Source organism: Pithys albifrons, chromosome 1, assembly GCF_047495875.1.
Source record: "Pithys albifrons albifrons isolate INPA30051 chromosome 1, PitAlb_v1, whole genome shotgun sequence".
In the NCBI taxonomy this organism is placed as follows: Eukaryota; Metazoa; Chordata; class Aves; order Passeriformes; family Thamnophilidae; genus Pithys; species Pithys albifrons.
The window spans coordinates 31,354,699-31,374,311 of NC_092458.1; the positions used below are offsets into that span (position 1 = coordinate 31,354,699).

At 40.0% G+C, this 19,613-nt stretch overlaps 1 protein-coding gene across 2 annotated transcripts; it reads right to left on the reverse strand.

The window, feature by feature from the left end:
- Positions 1–956: 956 nt before the first annotated feature.
- BIVM (basic, immunoglobulin-like variable motif containing) lies at positions 957–16,358 on the reverse strand. 2 transcript variants are annotated; one of them, XM_071548689.1, is made up of 11 exons: positions 16,068–16,356; positions 14,279–14,875; positions 12,725–12,851; positions 11,990–12,085; positions 11,786–11,890; positions 9,910–10,004; positions 8,523–8,655; positions 6,186–6,257; positions 5,240–5,323; positions 3,371–3,467; positions 957–2,435 (listed from the first exon to the last, which is right to left on the reverse strand). In XM_071548689.1, the coding sequence occupies exons 2-11, from the start codon at positions 14,766–14,768 to the stop codon at positions 2,145–2,147; spliced, it is 1,590 nt and encodes a 529-aa protein (XP_071404790.1). In that variant the 5' UTR covers positions 14,769–14,875; positions 16,068–16,356; the 3' UTR covers positions 957–2,144. The 2 variants fall into 2 exon arrangements, with proteins under 2 accessions (XP_071404790.1, XP_071404801.1); XM_071548700.1 differs by lacking the exon at positions 6,186–6,257 and having other exon boundaries at positions 16,068–16,358.
- Between the last annotated feature and the right edge of the window lie 3,255 nt (positions 16,359–19,613).

The following is a 19,613-nucleotide window of genomic DNA, read 5'->3' on the forward strand; positions in this document are numbered from 1 at the left end:
CAGCTTGAGACGATGTTCTCTAGTCCTGTCGCTGGTTGCCTGGGAGAAGAGACCGACGCCCACCTGGCTACAACCTCCTCTCACACAGTTGTAGCATCATAAGCATCCTTTTTTCCAGGCTAAACAGCACCAGCTCCTTCAGCCGCTCCTCATACGGCTTGTGCTCCAGACCCTTCACCAGCTCCATAGCCCTTCTCTGAACACAGAACGAAAAAAGTCTCACGTCACAGAACAAAGGCGTAGAATGAAAAAAGGCCCCTATTTCCCCCATCCCCGAACAAGGTTTTACTTAAAGCCTGCACTCTGCCCACTCCACTCCCACCACAGCCCCAATGCCCCTCACTGCATGTACCTGCCCCCCGGGAATCCCTAGGGAAAGCTCCCTGAAGCACAAGCCCAAGGACGTGCATTTCCCTTCTGCTAATGCTGGAAGAATTCCATATACTACATACTCTGGATGAATTGTGACAGTCCCCAAGCCAAGAGAAAAATAACTGTAAATCCAGAATTCCATCACACCCTTATTTAAGCATAGCAGCCAGCTATCTGCAGAGTCCCTGTTCCTCAGTGTAACTATCATTATTAGGCAAAACTTATAAGACATACATACAACTCTGCATATATGTCTTATAGCCCATAAAGAAGACAAGCATACTAGAGAAAGCTGAGCCCTCAGCCCAAAGTCATCTTGTAAAAACAGCTCATCTGGAAAATAGATTTTCAAAACCTGTGGGTTCTGTTCTGTCATGAGGCTGCAGGGTTTGGGAAATTATCAGAAGTTAAGTCACAGTGGCTGCACAGAGGGAACACTTTCTATGGGCAAAGAGATTCTACCTCCAGGACTACTTTGCTAAGCAGTATTTGCAACTCTGATCTGTTGCTTACTGACTTTGCTGAAGACTTTTTCTAAATGTAGGGTCACCATTCCCATAACAAATGAAAAGCAAACAACAAAATAGAAAACAGATTTTATTGAATGAACAAAAGTCTAAAAGTCTCCCTTTTTGGTTAACAAAAGCAGCAACCTACAAAACCCCTGCATTCCATGACAAATCTTTTTATGTCAAAAAATTAATCCTTGAGCAGGTATGAATATTTGTACACAGAACATTATAACTGTTGAGATGTGTTTGGGAAAACAATTGCATAAATTTTAAATCAGGAAAAAAAGAGACTGCACGTGAACACCTGAAAAAGCTTGAATTGTTTGCCAGCTGAGAGGTATATCATCAGGGTTGCCAGCAGTTTTCAGCACTTGCACCCCCTTCACACAAAATAAAAAGAGCAGCAGAAAAAGGACAGAGATTTTAAGACTGAACAAGGAAAAGAACTGCCAACAGAACACAGTGTTCAGCTAGCTCATTTGGCTAATGGTAAATGCAGCTTTTTAATACAGAATTTCACAAGCTTGTGTTAAGTGAGTCCGTGCTCCCAAGAAGCTCCAGGATAAGAATTCAGCCACTATACCCACAGAGCAAAAGCAATAGAGAAGTTCCATCCTCAAAAAGGTGATTCCTCACAGTCTAAAACAGGCAACCAGATACGGGAAAAGAGACCTGCTTCACAAGATATGATTATCCAACTGACAGAAGTCTAATGGGAACTAAATGGAGAATGTACATTCACTTTGTAAATTCAACAGTGTTTTCTAACATATGTGATTTGTTTTCCTTTGTACTGGATATGGGCAGCCTTAACAAAATGAAGTGTTAAAAAGGAAGGCAATGTTCACTTTAATCCTTACACCATTTGCAGAATAACCCTTTTTTATGAAGTCATACCATAATTTATCATGCTTTTGAACACTAAGTGTTTTCAATGAAGTCTGTTTATTACACTGAAATTAGTCAATTTGCTCTTCTGTTTTCACAGATCAAGACACAGTACAATTATTTCAAAAGAAATGATTGATTTTGCTGTCCTATTTACCTTTGATTGTGAAAGTACAATAATCTGTGCTTTATCTGTCACTTTATACATCAGATCTTGTCCACTGCAACCACCTCATCAGATTTATTTAGTAATTATGAGGCTGTATCTTATACCCTAATTTCTATTCATATGTATTCTAGGACTAATAGATCCTTAATATGTCTTGATTAAAACTAACTTTAATATATCAACTCTATCATCTAAAGTTAATTTTAATCATTTCCATCATAATCATTATAACTCTGATACCCACTGTTCCTCCTCTCACGAAGACTAGATTTCTTCCACGTAGATTCTTGGTGAAAGCTAGCACTGAAAGATCGACCCAGTCGTCCATGTTGTTTCTTAGAGATATTGTCTTCACTCTCAGACTTGGAAATTCCTTGTCCTTGTGTTTGGGATTGTTTATTTTGTCTAACATTTCCAAGTGGAAAATTCCAAGGACCAAACCTTTGCCAGTTAAGTCTCTGAAAGGCAATGATGCAATGAAGATTTCCTCCAACCTAATCAAAGTAAAAAGGCTCTTTATTAAATGCACACAGGCATATTTCTAACATACAGAGATATTTGACAACAACATCTTGATATACAACAGAATCCTTTCAAAAAGAAAACAAACTAAAAATGCAACAACACACAAACCAGAAAAAAAAAACACAAAAAAACCCCAACACAAAACCATACACATTAACAAACAACTTGCATCAACCAGTTTTGAATTGTTCCATGGATTTAATTACTGCCTTCTTTCTCATCTTTTTAAATTACCCGTTTTATCTTTCATGGGACAGTATCACTTTCTTCCGCTATTTATTTTGACTCTCTAACTACCTTCTCAGAAATTATCTGTTCTGGTCCATTCTGATCTTGCTGACACAGTCTTCCATAGGGTCTTCACATTTGAAATCATCTCTTCAGTCTATTATTTCTCACAGACTTTCAATCTGCATGTCACAAATCCATGCTCCACCCACAAGCTGCAGCCCTATCTACAGGAAAGAAAGCCACATACATGGACAGTAAGTCCACACAAGGGACCTGCATTCTTTTATGCCCGATCCCATCCAATTTTACCTTGTTTCCCACTTCAAGATAGCTAAAAGGTCATGCCCCAAAGGGTCTGTAATTTGTCTGTAGAGTGTTTCTATACTTGCTACAGCTACATTTTAAACCAACAAGGTTAAATGTTGTCACCAAATACATTGTATACACAGATATCCTGGTTCACCCTATCATACGCTAAACTACTGCTGTTCTCTATTTTGTCCTGTAAATAAATGTAAAAGACACTGGTATGCAAGTACTCATATTTTACTTTTTTCTTCAGCAACACCTCACAAAAAATTTCTTTAGAGAAGTTATCTTACACTGCTAAAGTAGGAGTAAATTTGTAAAAATCTAATATGAATTTCCTCCCATCTTCGTAAGTTTACCTTACCTTCTTTGTTTTTCGGTGCTGCAATCCTCTCTCTAGGTGTCGAATATCTAGATACTCTGGATTTTGAGTATTTAGATCAGTGACAATATCTGCCCACCTACAGAATGAAATGATTACTACTCAGCTGGCATTCATGTAACCTCAGCAGCACTAAGATTCACATACACGTGCACGCAAATAGAGAGCTGTAGCTTCAGACAGTCTTAGCCGTGAAGAAAAACAAATGAATATTTAGGCATAAAAGCCTCAGTATTAGACACATCAAGATAGGTATAAAACTGTCACTTTTAATCTAAGCGTTCACAGAGATTACTCCTGCTCTTCGAAAACACCTTCCAAAATGAGTAAGAGTACCATTAGTAACATTCCTTATGCTTATCAATTCATCAGTTTGTGAAAGGAGGAAGCAATGTGGTTTAGGCAAGGAGAAAGATTAGCTTTTTCTTTGTTTAAATTACCTCTCTTACCCTTTTCTATGATTTTGTTCAAACCCTTGGTTTTTTCCATACACTAAAACTGCTTTTATCAGACAGATCTTGTCATAACTCACTCTTCCATTTCATTTAAATCTAAACTATCAATTGAATCATTCTCCATTCACTCAGGACTTCAAAGATTCATAGTTCGTTCAAGCACAACTGAAACAAATATTTTCGTATTTCAGACCTCTTTAAACCTACATATCAAGTTTTCATTTCTATCAATGTTTAATAACCTGTTTCTCTCTAACACCATCCTCCAACTTTATAAAACACATTTGTACCCCAAACTTTTCCCTCCTACCTTAAGCACAGAACTTTCTGCTAGATGTCATTGGGAGTGTAGCAGAAGGAAGAATGTCTGCACAATCAAAATTAATATTACAAAGGTTTTTATTCCATACTTAGAAACCTTTTCTTGTGCCATTTGTAGCTTATATACCACAGGACAAAGTTCTGTCATTGGGATCTAAAACATGCCATTTCTCAGCACAGTAAGCATGTGCAAAATGTGATTTTAATTTTGTTGCACTTAATCTCATTAGTCCAAAATACCAATTATTTGCACTTACTGACACAGTCACATTACTGACAAAACAAACAAACAAACAAACAAAAAGGTATTGTTATTTGTTTTCACTGCTCTTCTAATGTATCAAGAAAAATCACTCCATAATTAATTTAGGGGTGACAGACAAGCTATTTGCTAAAACTTGTATTTTGGCCATGAGAAATACTACTTTGCACTGCTCCTCAATTTCAGAAATACTACTAAGCATTATGAACAACAATGTCAAGTTAAGTCATGACAAATATAACTAATCAATCCAATTTCTATATAGCACCCTCTAGCTCTTCTGTTTGTAATCTGCTTTAGCCATCAACTTTGTATGAGTCAAACCTCATCATAAATGTACTTTTTGAATGCACAGATAAGCTAATACAACAAAGTACGGGCTCTACCTGAGCTAGGAGATCTTGGTAGCAGCAGAGTATCCTGGACACAGCCCAGACACAGCCTGTGGATGTCCTCAGCTGCAGGATAAACTCTTCGAAGGGCCGTACAGCCTGGAAGCTGCAACTGGCACACTTACAGGCAGCTGAGGTGTCTTTTCTTTCTGACTAATGTGAGATGTGTCACACCAAACAAGAGAAATGAGCTTTGGCTTTCAGCAGCCCACAGGTGTCCTCACAGGTGACATGAAATGGCAGAGCCAAGTCTAATGTCAAAACACTAAGTTTCTCACTAAGGCACCATCTGTTTCTGTTCAATAGATCTATCTATCTATATATATTCATTCAAAAGAAAAGTCACTTGGTGACCCTTAGTAGAGAATCACAAAATGTTTTGAAAGAAAACACTGTTTTATATTCTTACCAAGTAACATACCTTTTACAGTGTATTGTTGGATGTTTTCTGCTCGGCTCCCCAATTAAGATCCAATATTCTACTTCTTGCTGCAAGACACGGCCTCTGTTCAACAGAAGACACAATCCTAGTGAGATTTATTGTGCATACTAAAAAGAAAAAGAGATATTAATTCTATTGTTCTTTTTAGGATTTTCTAACATTTAAAATTGTTTCATCAGCCAAACTAAAAACAAGTTCCTGTGCTATAAATAGTGTTTGCAATTGTATACAGGGAAACTTTTGTTTCACAAGGCCTGGAAGCAAGCCTTGTGGAAGCTACTGCATATTATTTGGGAAGAATACAGATACTCATTCAAAATATGTTACGTGCATGATCTGGTACATGATCTAAATATAAATATATAGGTAAAACAGAAATAAGAATTGTGGAAAGCACACAAATGTGGAACGAACATCTTTTTTTCCTTTCTGTGATTGTCTAACAGTCACAAAAAGTCCTTTCCACCATTTGTAAACTATACCTCCACTAACAGTTGTTACTAACAGCTGTAGTGTAACCTGTAAGAACATGACTGGTGACTTCAAATGCTTCTTTCTAAGCATCTAATAACACATAATAAAAATACAAACCTTTCAACAGATACTAGTTCAAGTTTGTGACCAACTTCCAAGAAACTCAAACCTTGCAGTAACCTTGCCAGGGAAAATTTGTGGCAGGAATCAGGGCAGATAATGAGATACACAGGATTGTTCTGTGACTTCCTGTGGATAATTATCTTGTGAAAAACTACTTGTTTCAATTGTGACGAAACATGAGATTTTTCTGCCTAGGGTATTAAGACAGCATATGGCCTTACTGCTTGCAATAATCTGTTTACTTATAAAAAATTCCCTGTAAAATAACAATATATGCCATCATTGCACAGATGGAAAATCAAGACACAGGACAGATTCATTGACTTACCTAAAGTCACACTGGAAGTCTGTGGTTGAACTGGGAACTGAACCCAAGTCTCCCGAGTCCAAATCCAGCAACCTAAGATCATACAGGAAGTCTGTGGGTGACCTAAGAACTGTCTCTAAGCTCAGTCTAGCAACCTATCCACCAAGCTCAGCCTAGCAACCTTTCTACCCACTGCTTGGCAACCAAAAATGTTTGTTAGCTTGATTTTTAAAGAAAAGCTTTCCTTTACAACTAGAGTGCAAAAGCAGGTAAACAAGAACTGCTCCAGAATCTATTGGTAGTGCTTCTGGAACTGAAACATCTTTTTTTTCCCAGTAAGATGAGAAAATGAGGATTTTCTGACCTCCAGCCTAAAGTAAGGCTGCTTGAACTTATTATTCCCTGTTAGATTGTTGGAAGAGAACTGGTTTTAGAAAAAAAAATTAATATTGACTTAAAAATAACATGACTAGTGACCGAGAATCCATTTCAGCCATGAGTAAAGGAATAAAAGTGGGGGTTTTTCACTCATATCAATCCAAATTCAAGTTATAAGGCATGCTATGCTTCCACACAGTGGACCATATTATTCGCAAACTGCATTTTTGATCTAGTAAATATTTACTTATTTTACTTTTACTTTGGCTTTCCAGTGCAGATTCTTAGTAACTGATTGGGTAAGTAAGCCATTAATGTTTTGGTAAACTTAAGCAGACTGATGTGTTGGATTTCTATTTGGGGCATATTCTCCAATTCTCTCACAAACCTGGCATGTCAGTGAACACAGTCTTAATAAAATACTGTATTCTTTTGTTCATATACTAAAAGCTTTCATTAACCTTATAGTAAGACTCACACTGGGAATAAATTAAATTCATATGATTATGCTTTATCACCTCCAAAAAATTACCATTTTGAACTCTAAAAGCAGAGTTAGCATTCTCCATTCCTTGACATGACTCAATCTCTTCAACACAGCCAAAGACAGACTGCTTAGCAAGCAAACATCAAGACTGAGGCTCAACTTACTGTAGTGAGCTCGTCTTTTGATTGTTTAATACTTCCCAATACTGGTATCTGCTCATTTTGTCAGGGATTGTCTTCTTATGCTCTGTGATAATACTAATACTGACCAACAGGTGAACCTCGATAATGTCCAACAGAAACCTCCAGTACATACTGTGTTTGTAACTACTTTGAGAGAGGAAAAACAGTTTAATATGATTCTGTGAATGAGATAAAACTGACTACTCTCCACAAGAGAGTACACAGAGTACTCTGTTACATAGAGCAGCAAGTTAAATGTCTCACAAAATATAAATCATCTCAACAATTTATCTTTTCAAACTTAAAATCTGTAGTTTTAGTGAGAGACTTCCCCTAAACTCAGCATGATTATGAATGCTATTATCCTCTTTTAAAAACCTAAATTTAATTGACATCTCTATCAACTATTGCATTTTATTATTCTGAGCAATGTCACCCCAAGAAATCTGAAATTATTCAGGTAACTGTACTTTTATTCTAAAACAACTGGCATATTCAGCTTCACCTGGTCTTTTAGAAGTGCTCCAGCAATCTACACATTGCTTAAACAAAGCCAAACACACTGTGATAATCCAAAGATCTCTTCTAGCTTCTTTCTCCCCACCCCCTGCCAATTCCTTGTAACAAATTATTCAGATATCTTTACTTTTCTATGCCTTACACTCCAGTAGTTGCAGTTTATCATCACTATTAGTCGACCCTGCAAAAAAAGGCATGCAGCCACCATCCCGCAATACCTACACATTCCCTGTTCTTGCCATATACAAACACTCGTTTCTAAGCATAAATCTCATCACATCCACCTCCCAGTGGATTAGTATCACTGAAGGCTTTTTCCTTCTAGTTTATAAAGAAAAATTGCAACATGCACACGCTTCTTTTGTTTTCCCCTCCAAGGTCTCTGGGAACAGACTCCTTCCATAATTAGGTGGCTTTTTATTGTTTTGCTTTTTAAAAAAAAAAAACCTGGTTTTTTTTCATCCCATTTTTGTCATCCCATGTGTTATTTTTCAGACTAGTTACTTCACTTGTCCTCAACTACCCTCTCTGTATCTGGCTAAAATGTCTTGAAACAATTTCTTGGTACCACTCACAGTTTTCTGGTTTAAGTTCACTCAACCTAGTCTGCTTAGTTATGTTGAATTTTAAGTCAATCCTTTCAAATCACATTATAGTGTTTTGCTAGCTCAGACATAAATGCCTTTTTGACATTCACTGAAAAGTTACTTAGGGAAGAAAAATGGCATCAACTTGCAGTAAATTTTTCTGTACCTTTCTTCTACTAAAGTAGGTATAAACACAGTGTCTTACCTATAGGCTTTACTAGCTTTTACTGGGGTTGCTTCAAATCCAATTGGGCAAAAATAATGGTTTTGGCAATGGTAGATGTAGGCCATTGATTCATCCTTCAGTCCACGTGTTAGCTTTGCAAGGGCCCCTGCAGCTACAAAGAAAGATCAGGTTACAACCAGGGGGCTTTGGATCCTGCACAACATATTCAGATTAAAAAAAAGATCTACCTGATTACAGAGAGTAGTTGTACTGCTTATTAAATGAGAGGACATGACCTGACAGGCATGCACAAAATACAATTTTGATTTCAAACTTCTTGTTACTTTTTTGGTGCCAGGCAGGAAATTACACACTATCTGCCACATCGTCTGTACTACGGAAAAGTAATATAAAGTAAGGTTTGTATTTGGATCAAAATTGGATTAAAAATTTTTGTTCTGGGAAAGAAAAAAAGAAAAGACCTAAAAGTATCTCTTAACTTAGGAAATACACACTGTAACCCAATGCCACAATGCAGTCCTGCTGCCCCAAGTCACAGGTAGCACATATCAGTGGTAATACTGAAACCACTGAAAGATTTCTAACATTTTTGGGCATACATTGTTTCATAATGTGACAATACTCAGTTTGAGGAAAAGACTAGAAGAGGCACTGAAACATGACAGAATTTTCAAATGGGGTACCAAGAACAGAAAACAAGAAGTTATTTCCGCTTTAATAATCTCCCCCAAAACTTTTCAGTGTGGTTTTATACTTTTAAAGAATGTTTCAATTAGAAGATAATTACCCAGACTATATCAAAGACTAGTAAACTGGCCATGAAAGTAAAATTATTTTTTACATAGCACACTTAAAAAGAGACATAAAAATGCATCTGCATAAGGGAACTGAGAATAATCACCTAACTTTTAGAGACAGGTGTTAGCTAAAGTCAGGCAAAATGAATGACTCCATTAACTTTAAAACTGAGTTTTTCAAAAGTATAAAACATTTATTAAGGACTAATACTTCTGTGCTGGACATTCTAAATGTTTATACAATACAGATTTCAAAAAAGCTGAAACAAAAATGTGTTGTTCTCCCAGTGTATGACAGCAAACGAATCTTTCCAAACATCAACACAGAACTGGAAATGCAGTGTTCTCCTGGATACCTTAAAATTTCAGTTCTGTCATAGCAGAATATATACTGCAGAATACACAGCACATATAATAAAAGTAAAAATGAAAATTTTAGCAAAATAGGAGAAAAAGTAAAAGCAAAAAATCAGGCAACTTGGAGCTACTTGATACCTTATCTCCAACTGAAAGTACTACTTACAGACTTTGTCCTGTCCCATGCTACACATTCCAGGATTTTTCAGTTTACATACTATAAGATGTATGCTTTAGGATTAGCTACGTACCAGTTTCTCCAGCTGTCTTGTTCTTCCCATGAGGTTTATACAGAACATATGAGCATCCCTTGATATGGAAGTGATCATTTATTTGCCTAAACCATCTGAAACAACAAGCTTAAAGATTGTAGTAACTCAAGAGTTATTAAATGGAATTTTATTCCCTCCCACTTTTCCTGTGCTTGACAGTTTAGAAAAAAGTCTCAGTGTGCTCTACCTACCACACTAGTATACAGATTTTAGATGACCACTGTACAAAATACAAGCAAAACTTAACATATCCAAGACAGAGCAATAAATATGTAAAATCTCTTCCTTCATTTTGCTTTTTCAGACCCAACATAGATTCATAATAACCAAAGGTCTGGATGTGAAATGCTGGTCCTTTTGTATTCAGTCCAGCCACCTCTCATGTTCAGTTAGTAAGACTGTAGAAAGACACCCAAATTCTGAGGGGCCAAACTTCAGCTGAAATTTGTAAACTACACAAATGAAATCTAAGGTACCAGAAGGGACCTTTCAAACAGGACTTTCTACACATCATTTTGTGTTTCTGTCACATAAGCTTCACAAGGCCTGAGCGTTACAGGAGTCCCATACTGCAACTCCTCATAGCAGCAATAAGTGATGACAGGCCTGTAATTTTTCCACGTTAGAAGACTCAATCATAAAGCTATGTTGGGTGATGGGGTTGGCTCCCAGTCCTCCTGCTTTCCAGTCTGCCAAGTACTTTAAAATTATTTGACCAGGCAGAAAATGAAATTAAAAAAAAAGAGTAACTTCTTTGAAATACACAGGGAACTTACAGGGGAAATAAAGGCATCACAAGTTAAAGTCAACAGTCTACACAGACAAAAGTTAAAGAGACAAAACATTTTATCAGCTTGGCCTGTAAGGGTTACTATACCCTGACATACTCCTGAGGAGATACAAATCCTGGATCTGAGTCTACTAAGACAGATAAGGAAGTTTTCATGACACTTTTCAATGATCTAACCAGCATGCTGGCTGGAGAACAGACTGCTGACACATTTTCAAATCCAGCACCAACCTGCTGAGTCAAACACTATACATTGCCATCAACGCTATATTGCCAAAAATAATTAACTAAATCAAATGCAACTCATGAAGCAAGCAAGAACACTGCAAATTTTTTTAATTTCAAGGGTAACAACACACCAAAGCCCTGTCAGTTGTTCCACACTCAAGTACAACATGCTCCTTGGCTTTGTTTAAACCTAAACATCCTTTAATACAAAAAAAAAGATTTTAGGTCTAACTTAACAGCAGAGAAGTGAGAAAAAATTTCAAAGCCGAAGTGTTCTGTGACTTCAGCCCCACCATATTTTTGTTTTGTTTTTTTCCCTCCTTCCTCGTCCTGAAAAGCTCCACTGCAGCAAAGGTGCAGCACTATTCCATTTTCAATTCTTAAATTATATTTTACATAAAGCTACTAGTATATCAATTGTCTTTTCAGGCTACTTCAGTATTAGCAAGCATTTAACATACATTTTCAAAAACAGGAAAATGAGTGTAAAGAAAAAATTTCCTAACCAGAAGACTGGATTCATTAGAGTATTATACAACCATTAAACAAACTGAACAAAAAAAAAAAAAAGAGAATTTCACATTCACTGATCTATGTAGCAACATCACACTATACAAAAATGGCCAGTGCAAATAACTCCTTGAAAAGTTTCTTTGGGCATTATCAGAGTACACAGATATGCTTCATTATTCTAAAGCTTAAGATGACTAACTTATGTTAGGCTCCTTCTTTTTAATAAATTAACAACTATTGTATTTTTAAAGGTTCTATCTCTTAGCTTTTTTGTTATTTTTACTTTCAGTAACAATTTAGCTGTATCAAAAGAATCAAGCACACCTCATTAGAGTTGTATTTCCAGTGAAGGGACCAAACCGAATCTCCTCAAATGGAGGCTGGAAGCCCAGTATATGCAAAGCTTCTTCTTGAGTGATGGGTGGCAAACTGATGAAGGAAAAAAAACAAAAAACAAAGTATTGTTTAATAAAGCAATCAATAACATATTTTAGACACTCTAGAGGCAAAGCAGTCAATGTGATTTACCTTCCAGCTCCCAAAGTACTATATAAGAAATTCCAGCAAGACACTAAGGATGAAATTCCACAGGAAGTCTTGTATTGAGGTCGGCTAACACAATACCTTACAGAAAAAAAACCCAAACACATTAATAAGCATTATTGACTTAGCTATAGGACCACCCTGAAGATCTTTTCTGCATGGCATGTCATGGAAGTGCCATGTTAAATTAAATGTTTTTATGTCACCTGTATTAAAAAAAACAAACAAAAACCCCAAACAATTATATTCTTTGAAAAAAAATTGAGTAAATATGTTAACCAATTTTTGTCAGCTGCTACTACTCTATTTCACATAAATCAGCCAAATTTCCAGTGGCCCTACGGGAGTTCTGTACAAATGATACCAAAGGAAATAATGGTAATGCACTAATACTGTACAGTCTCTTCTAACTTGTAAACTTGCAGTAAACTGCATCTCTGCTAATTTACTAATGATTGTCATTCCAGGCCACAGATTCCCTAAGCAGAGTCTAATTTTCTGATGTCACAGACATAGAGATTAATTAAGCTAAGTGAATTTAGTGAACTATATTCATATGATAACAAGTTGTATAGATAGTGTATATATGCCTAACATATCCTCATTTCTACTAAAAAAATTATGAAGACATTATTAAGAAGTTTTAAATCAGATAACCAGCAACAGCATTTAGTGACAAACTGTATGGGGATAATCTTAAACACAATTCATAAATACTACCATCTCCGAAGGTCCAACACTTTCCTCTCCTTCACATCTTCAAGAGCTGAACGTTGAGGACACTCCTTGTATTGTCTGCTTTTTTTGTCCACAGACTTTTTCTTCGTCCCTTGTTTCTTCATATTGCCTACAAAATAGATTTCAGAAATCAATGTCTAGTTTACTTTTCACAGTTTTCTTCTTAAATATTCTTAGTAATAGAACACAGCTCAAATAGAGACACTGGTTGTGTTAGTAAGTGCAAAGTGGGCCTAAACATTACTTGAAAGGAAAAAGCTCTAATACATAATCAAGATTGTCAACAGGTTTGTAAAGCTGCCATTAGCTTTGTAAACAACATGGTGTTTAGATCATGTACAGAATTAATGATGTCCTGCCCAACTGTGTAGAGGGATAAGTCAATCTGATTATTCTAATGTGTTAAATCAGTCATCCCAAAAATAGACTCAGACCACCACGGACTTCCCATCTCCTAACATTAAATGCATGGGCAATATAATGGAATGCTTGTTTTTTCACTTCCAACCTTGTCATCACCTTTTGATGAAAGCTTATATACAAATTCATTAAGAGTAATACACACCCAAGATCTTTCCCTTTTTGTAAGCCACCGAGGGAGTAGAAAATGGAGGGTTGGGCCACATGGTAGAGCAGAAATATTTTTATCCCATTTTGAAGCCATCACATCCAGATGAAACCACACATATTTCAGAAATTAGTACCATCCTCTAAGACATTATAATTTGTTTCTTACTTTTATTTAGGGACAATTCATGTATACATGAAAAGGCAGTGACAACTTGCCAAACACGTTTTAAAGTTTTGCTAAACCAGTTTCATACTAATGTAGAAAAAACAGCAGTTTGACAAGCTAGCCAAGCCATTAAGGAAAAAACAGTCCACAGCCTGCTCTAAAGAGGGATTGTAGGACAAAGAAAACCAACTGGGTATGCAAGTGTTTGATTCACAGCTGAAATCTGTGACTGAGCAGACCAAGAACACAGGAGATAGCAAAGAAGACAGTTTTAAAGAAATGAGATCCCCAACACTGTATACACATAGCAAATTGAAATAAATAAATTTCTGTTACTGAAACCTACTGCTTTCCTAGGCAACTGACATGATTCGATTGTCATAAACAAATATCTTCAACTTTGAAATACACCTCTGAAGTATCCTGAAACATTTCAGCAAGTGACAAACCTTTACTTAACAGGCAAAAGTAAACACTGTACAATGCACTAGTCCTACTAAAATAAAAAAAAAATCACTCCAAAAACACAGAGAGAAAAAATACCAGAAGCCATTCCAAACAATACACAGTTAAGCAGAAGCCAGCCTTGTCTGAGAGCCACTTCCCCAGGCGGCTACACTTGACTTTGACTCACTCCTTCTATCTCACTCTCTTCTTTCCTGATGAACAGGTTGCTTGAAATGAAGTACAGGCTCTTCTACAGCTCTTCCTCAAGGGATACATGCACTGGCCAGTCCCCTCTGCAAACAAGCTGTAAACCTGAAGCCTTTTCATTTCACATCAAAACTTCACCACCTCACCTGCTTTGTTCTTCAGATTTGTGTTCACACCATTGAACTCTGATTTGTCTATTTCCCATGCCAGTGGAAGCTTTCCAAGATTGCCTGGCAGGCTTTCCAAGTTAGCATCTTCACTGTAGATTATCTCTGAAGCACCAGTTTGAATGCTGAGTAGGTTAGGTGTTTTATTTCCAACATTTAAGGCAGCACTGCCTGACAGGCAGGCATTAACTGAAGCACTTGGGCTTTTACAAATAGATGTTACTCTGTTTAAAAAAGCATAGTCTGAGCAGATGGTATAAAATTTCTCTCTTGTATGAGTCACAGGACATCCCCATGGATAATGCCCATCTCCCCTAGACATCAAAGATGCAGTGGAGCCGTCTGACATGCAGTATGGCTTCACAGGATCATGAAGAGAAGCTTCTGGGGATTCTTTCCCAGGTCTGTTTTCAGTGTTTCCATTATTTCCAGAACCATTTTCCTTTTCATCTTCTGAAATGGTAGGCATTGAATGATACTAAAAGAGTATTGCACAGCTAAGAATACTTTTTGTTTTAATTAAAGCAGGGTTTTCATCATTGCCTCCATTGCCTCTGCAAAGTATTGATGAGGTATCTGAAAGAAAATGAGAAGTTTGTACAGATGTCTCAATCAAGTTAAAATATACACAATGCTTATCTTTGAACTCATAGCCAATGAAAGATGAAGTACCTTTCAAGATACATCACAACACACACGGTGTCATTCCCTAACCATCTCTAGAACTCTACAAACAGCGTTTCTTATTATTTGAGAGTTGTCAACAGAATACCACAATGAAGATATAAGGAGTAATTACACTTATAAACCAGCACACAAAATAAATAAATAAATAAATAAAAAACTTCCTATATTTACATAGTTGTGGTTGATTTCTTCTATCCCTTAGTCACAATACACTGTTCAGTACAAAATTCATAGAAATTAATGTATCACTGGAACACCAACTTAAGGTCACTTAAGCCTGCGAAATCCTGCATACTTTTGCTGCAAGTGAAGTTTAAGAATACAGTTACAGTAACTATAACATCCATAGACTCTCAGTTGACGATACTACCCCTCAATCTGTTCCCCTGCTTTCCTCCTCTGGCTGTTAAGGATTCCCTTTATTTTTATGTGCCCTTTATCCTTCAAGACGTGAGAAAGAAAAGCAGGTGTTGTTTATGGTAGCTAAGAATTGCCGAAAACAAATTCAGAAGGCTGGCTGGCTTGTTCTAAACGATAATTTTTAAAGGGCAAGCTGACAGCGTGCGTGTGTGTTATCTGTCATTTCGGCAGCCTGCGCGTCTACAGACACGCGTTGCAGATGGGAACCTGACGCGAAGGAGGCAGGAATTCCGCTCCAGACCCGCATCCTGTCACACGGGCTTAGGGTCACTGCCCCGCAGCCCTGCAGAGCGCCGGGAGCAGCTTCGGCCGCCCGAGCCGGGCCGTGCTCCGCTGGACACAGCACAGGGACACGTCCCAGTCCCAGCCCCCGCCTGTGTCCCGCAGCGCCCGCCCTGAGCGCAGCCCCAGCACAGCCCGCACCCCGCCCGGGGCGGGGGGCAGCGGCCCGGGGAGGAGCGGGAGCGCTGGGGCGCTGCCAATCGGGCCGCGGCTCGGCCGCCCCGCCTCCCGCGCTGCCGCGAGCCGGCTCCGCAGCGAGCAGCCGCGGGCTGGGGAAGGGGCCCACGGGGAGGGTGGGCCCGCTCCCTTCCCGGGCGGCGGGGCAGGGCAGGGAGAGGCAGGGGGGCCGCGGCCCCCGATCGGCCCCAGCCCGTGTTACCTGCGCGCAGCGGGGCCGCCTGGTCGCCTCCCCGGCCGCGGCGGAGCGGGGACGCGGGCGCGCCGGAAACAGACACGGCCGCGCGTTCACCTGCGCGCCCCCGCCGCCCCCTCCTCCTCCGCGCCGCCGCCGCCGGCCCGCACCAACTCCCGCAGCCGCACGGGGTGCGAGCACACGTGGGGCCGTCCGGCGGCCGCCGCCGCTCCCGCTGCGGGCCCTCACAGTGCCTCGGAGGCAGCGGCCTCTCGCCGCCCGGTTGGGCCGTAGCCGCGCTTCGGTGCTGTGAGAGCCGCCTCTTTGGCCACCCCCGCTCCCCCCCACCTAAACGCCCTCATGGTCTCGCCCGCTGGTACCCCACGGGCGGGCGGGGCGGGAGCGGAGGGGCAGGTCGGGGATGGCGGCGGGAGCAAGAGCGGGGCTGAGGGAGGGTCTGCCCAGAGCGGGAAACAGGCAGGCTGAGGAAGCTGGGCCCGTGCAGCCGCGAGAAGAGGTGACTGAGAGGGGACCTCATCAATGACTATAAGTCTCTGAAAGGAGGATGCCAAGAGGACGGAACGGAATCAGGCTCTGCTCAGTGGTGCCAAACAATAGGACAAGAGGCAATGGGCAGAAACTGATGAACAGGAAGTTCCACCTGAATATGAGGAAGAATTTCTTTGCTGTGCAGGTGACAGCGCACTGGAACAGATTGCCCAGGGAGGTTGTGGAGTCCCTCTCACTGGAGATGTTCAAGAACCACCTCATGTGATCCTGTGCTACGTGCCCTGGGATGACCCTGCCTGAGCAGGGAGGCTGGACCGGATGACCCCCTGTTGTTTCTTCCAATCTGACCCGTTCTGTGCTTCTGTGAAAAAGCAAAGTGGTGCTGGCGAATGAAACCCTGATGCAAATGGCCCAATGACACTGCTACAGAGAGAGCTGCAGGTGCTCTGCAAAGCCTCTCAGCTCCAGCTCTGCTGGCCACTCAAGCTGCTACCTGGGCAGCCTGGGGTCCCCTGTGCCCTCACAGCTGTGTCCCTGTGGGGTGTGGGCACTCCTGCATACCTGCGCCTTCCTGCCCCAAATGGCCCAGGGGATGCCTGGGACACCAGTCCCTGCTGCTTTTAGGTTAAAGTGAGATAGGGTAGGCCAGGCTCAATGCAAGTCTTAGCTCTGCTTTGGGGTCACACTTTTAATTTGGCTATGTCTTCCCACTGAGCATGGGAAAGGTGTAGAAGCATAGCTGGAGTGTTGGGTTGTCCTGGGGAACAGGAGACTGACATCGGGACCTTTTATTTGCACCAGGTTTCTCTTGGTTCCTCCGATAGGAGTAAGAGGACATGTAACAAAAGTGCTTCTGGAAAACTCTGTGAAGGAGCAAAAGTAAAAGTTCAGGTAACAATGTCTGGAACTGCAGACAATATTTCTCATCTCATCCTTCACTTAGCATAATTTCAACATGAACAAACAGTGACACTGAAGATACAACTGGAAACATTCTGGTACTGCCCCTATTATTTAAAATTAATTTATTTTAAAATATCCGGAATTGTGATAGTACATGATTTATTTTATAACAAAGTAGTTACAAAATTTTAAATAAATATGAAAAAGTTATATAATGTCCTGATGAAGAAGACTCACTGCCGGTGGTTACAGCATGTGCCCTCAGCACACAGAGCCCCTACTCCCAGCAGTAGTTTCTGTGAGAAGTGCTGCAAATAATGGGGGAAAAAAATCAAATATCTCCTCAAATGTTAGAGTTACTTGATAGTCCTCAGTGGTTAGGCAGAGCAAAGCTGAAAAAGTCCTCTAAAAGTTGTGGATACAGCCAAGTTTGCCATCCTCTGTCCGACCATCCAGGAGCCCTCTGGCAGCCACACTCACACCACCTGAGCTGGAACCAAGGCCCTTTGCAACTACCCACCCCACACTCAGTCAGACCAGGTTTCTTCACCAGCTTGACTCCAGGTTTCCCATAGAAGTGTCTCAGACATTCAGATCCTTAAAATAATTTAATCTTGGTGCAATAACTAAATAACAAAGTAACAGCTCGAGTTGGTGCCTCTGAGGGGGAACATCGAACAAAGGAGCCCCTGGGCTTTTATAATCTCACAGTCTAAGCAAGCAAAAGTCTGGGGGTCATTGTTTCCTGCCATGACTCTGAGTATCCAGTCCCCTGGCTGGGCCACAGGTTTCTATGCCCTTTGTTAGGTAAAGGATCAGCAGTCACTGTCTTTCCTCAGGCTGGTGCTTCTCCCTGCCCCAGAATTCAACCTGTGTCTGGCACTGCAGCTGCACATGGAGCTGCCTGCACTGAATGCATTCTTTAACAGCCTGGACATGAGCTTGCAGTATTTTACTTGGCTTCATCCTGAGGCAACCTGCCTCTTGAAAGGGAGAACAACCCTTATGCCTTTGCCAGCTGGAAGCCTGTTGAGCCTTAGTCGGCCAACAGCCTTTGATGTAATTAAATAATTCTGCCTCTAAAGCATTTTCATATGAGCCAAATTATAGGCATTAGGGTAGCAGCAATGTTGGCTTTGCCAGCCAGGACTAAAATTAGGTTGCATAATTTATCTTACAACTTGTTTGGGTGCTGACAAATAGTGCCAGATCTCTGCATGGATTCCCTGAGTTGCATTTATGTAGAGGAAAAAAGCTGGAGGAGAGACCATCAGGAGAGTGGAAGTGTGTTGCCTTTACTTCATCACTGCTGTGATCTTTCTAACATGTCAATGCCACCCTGCTAGGAAAAGGAAAGATGCTCTGTGAATTCTAAAGCTATTAGATTTCTTTTAAAATAAAAACACCTTTGAAGTTGTCTTCAACTAGAGGAGACTGTCTTCTCTTATACAGCAAATTATAACTTGAGAAGGAGTGTGGTTTCTGCCTGTAAAACACATCAAGACAGTAAAGATGGGGACAGGAGAGGAGCTAAAGGGTCAGGGATATAACATGGGGCCTGTGTGAATTTTTGGGCTAGAAATTGCAAAAATCTTCTAACTGCTCAATGTCCTGAAAAATCATGTCAATGGGAACATCATGGGGCAAAAGCTATGTCTTTAAAAGCTGGAGCTTGATAATTTTTAAGGCAATTTGATAATGAGGTTGTTGGTTGGAAAAGACTACATTCTTTGAACCGAGTAGTCGTTTCTCAGTTTGCAGTTTTCTCCAAGCAAGTGATTTTTGGGTGCTTTTCTCTAAACAGTATCTCAAAATGCAAAATACACAATCTCTTTGAAATTCACGACTCCTTAATGGTGAGGTTCAGTATTCTGTATTGTTTGTCCTAACAAGAGAAAAGCAGTAAGGAGCGAAGTTGAAAGTAAGTTCTCCCATGAAGAAGCCTTAATTTTTGTGAGGTTTTTCCAGCTAAATGACAAAGAAAAAAACATTTGGGTATATGTGTATACAATCTACCTGGAAGGAGGTTATACCGAGGTAGGTGGTGGTTTTTCAAGTAGCAAGAGACAAGAGGAAATGGCTTCAAGTTGCACCAGGGGAAGATAGATTGGATATTAGGAAAAAATTCTCCACAGAAAGAGTTGTAAGCAGTGAAATAGG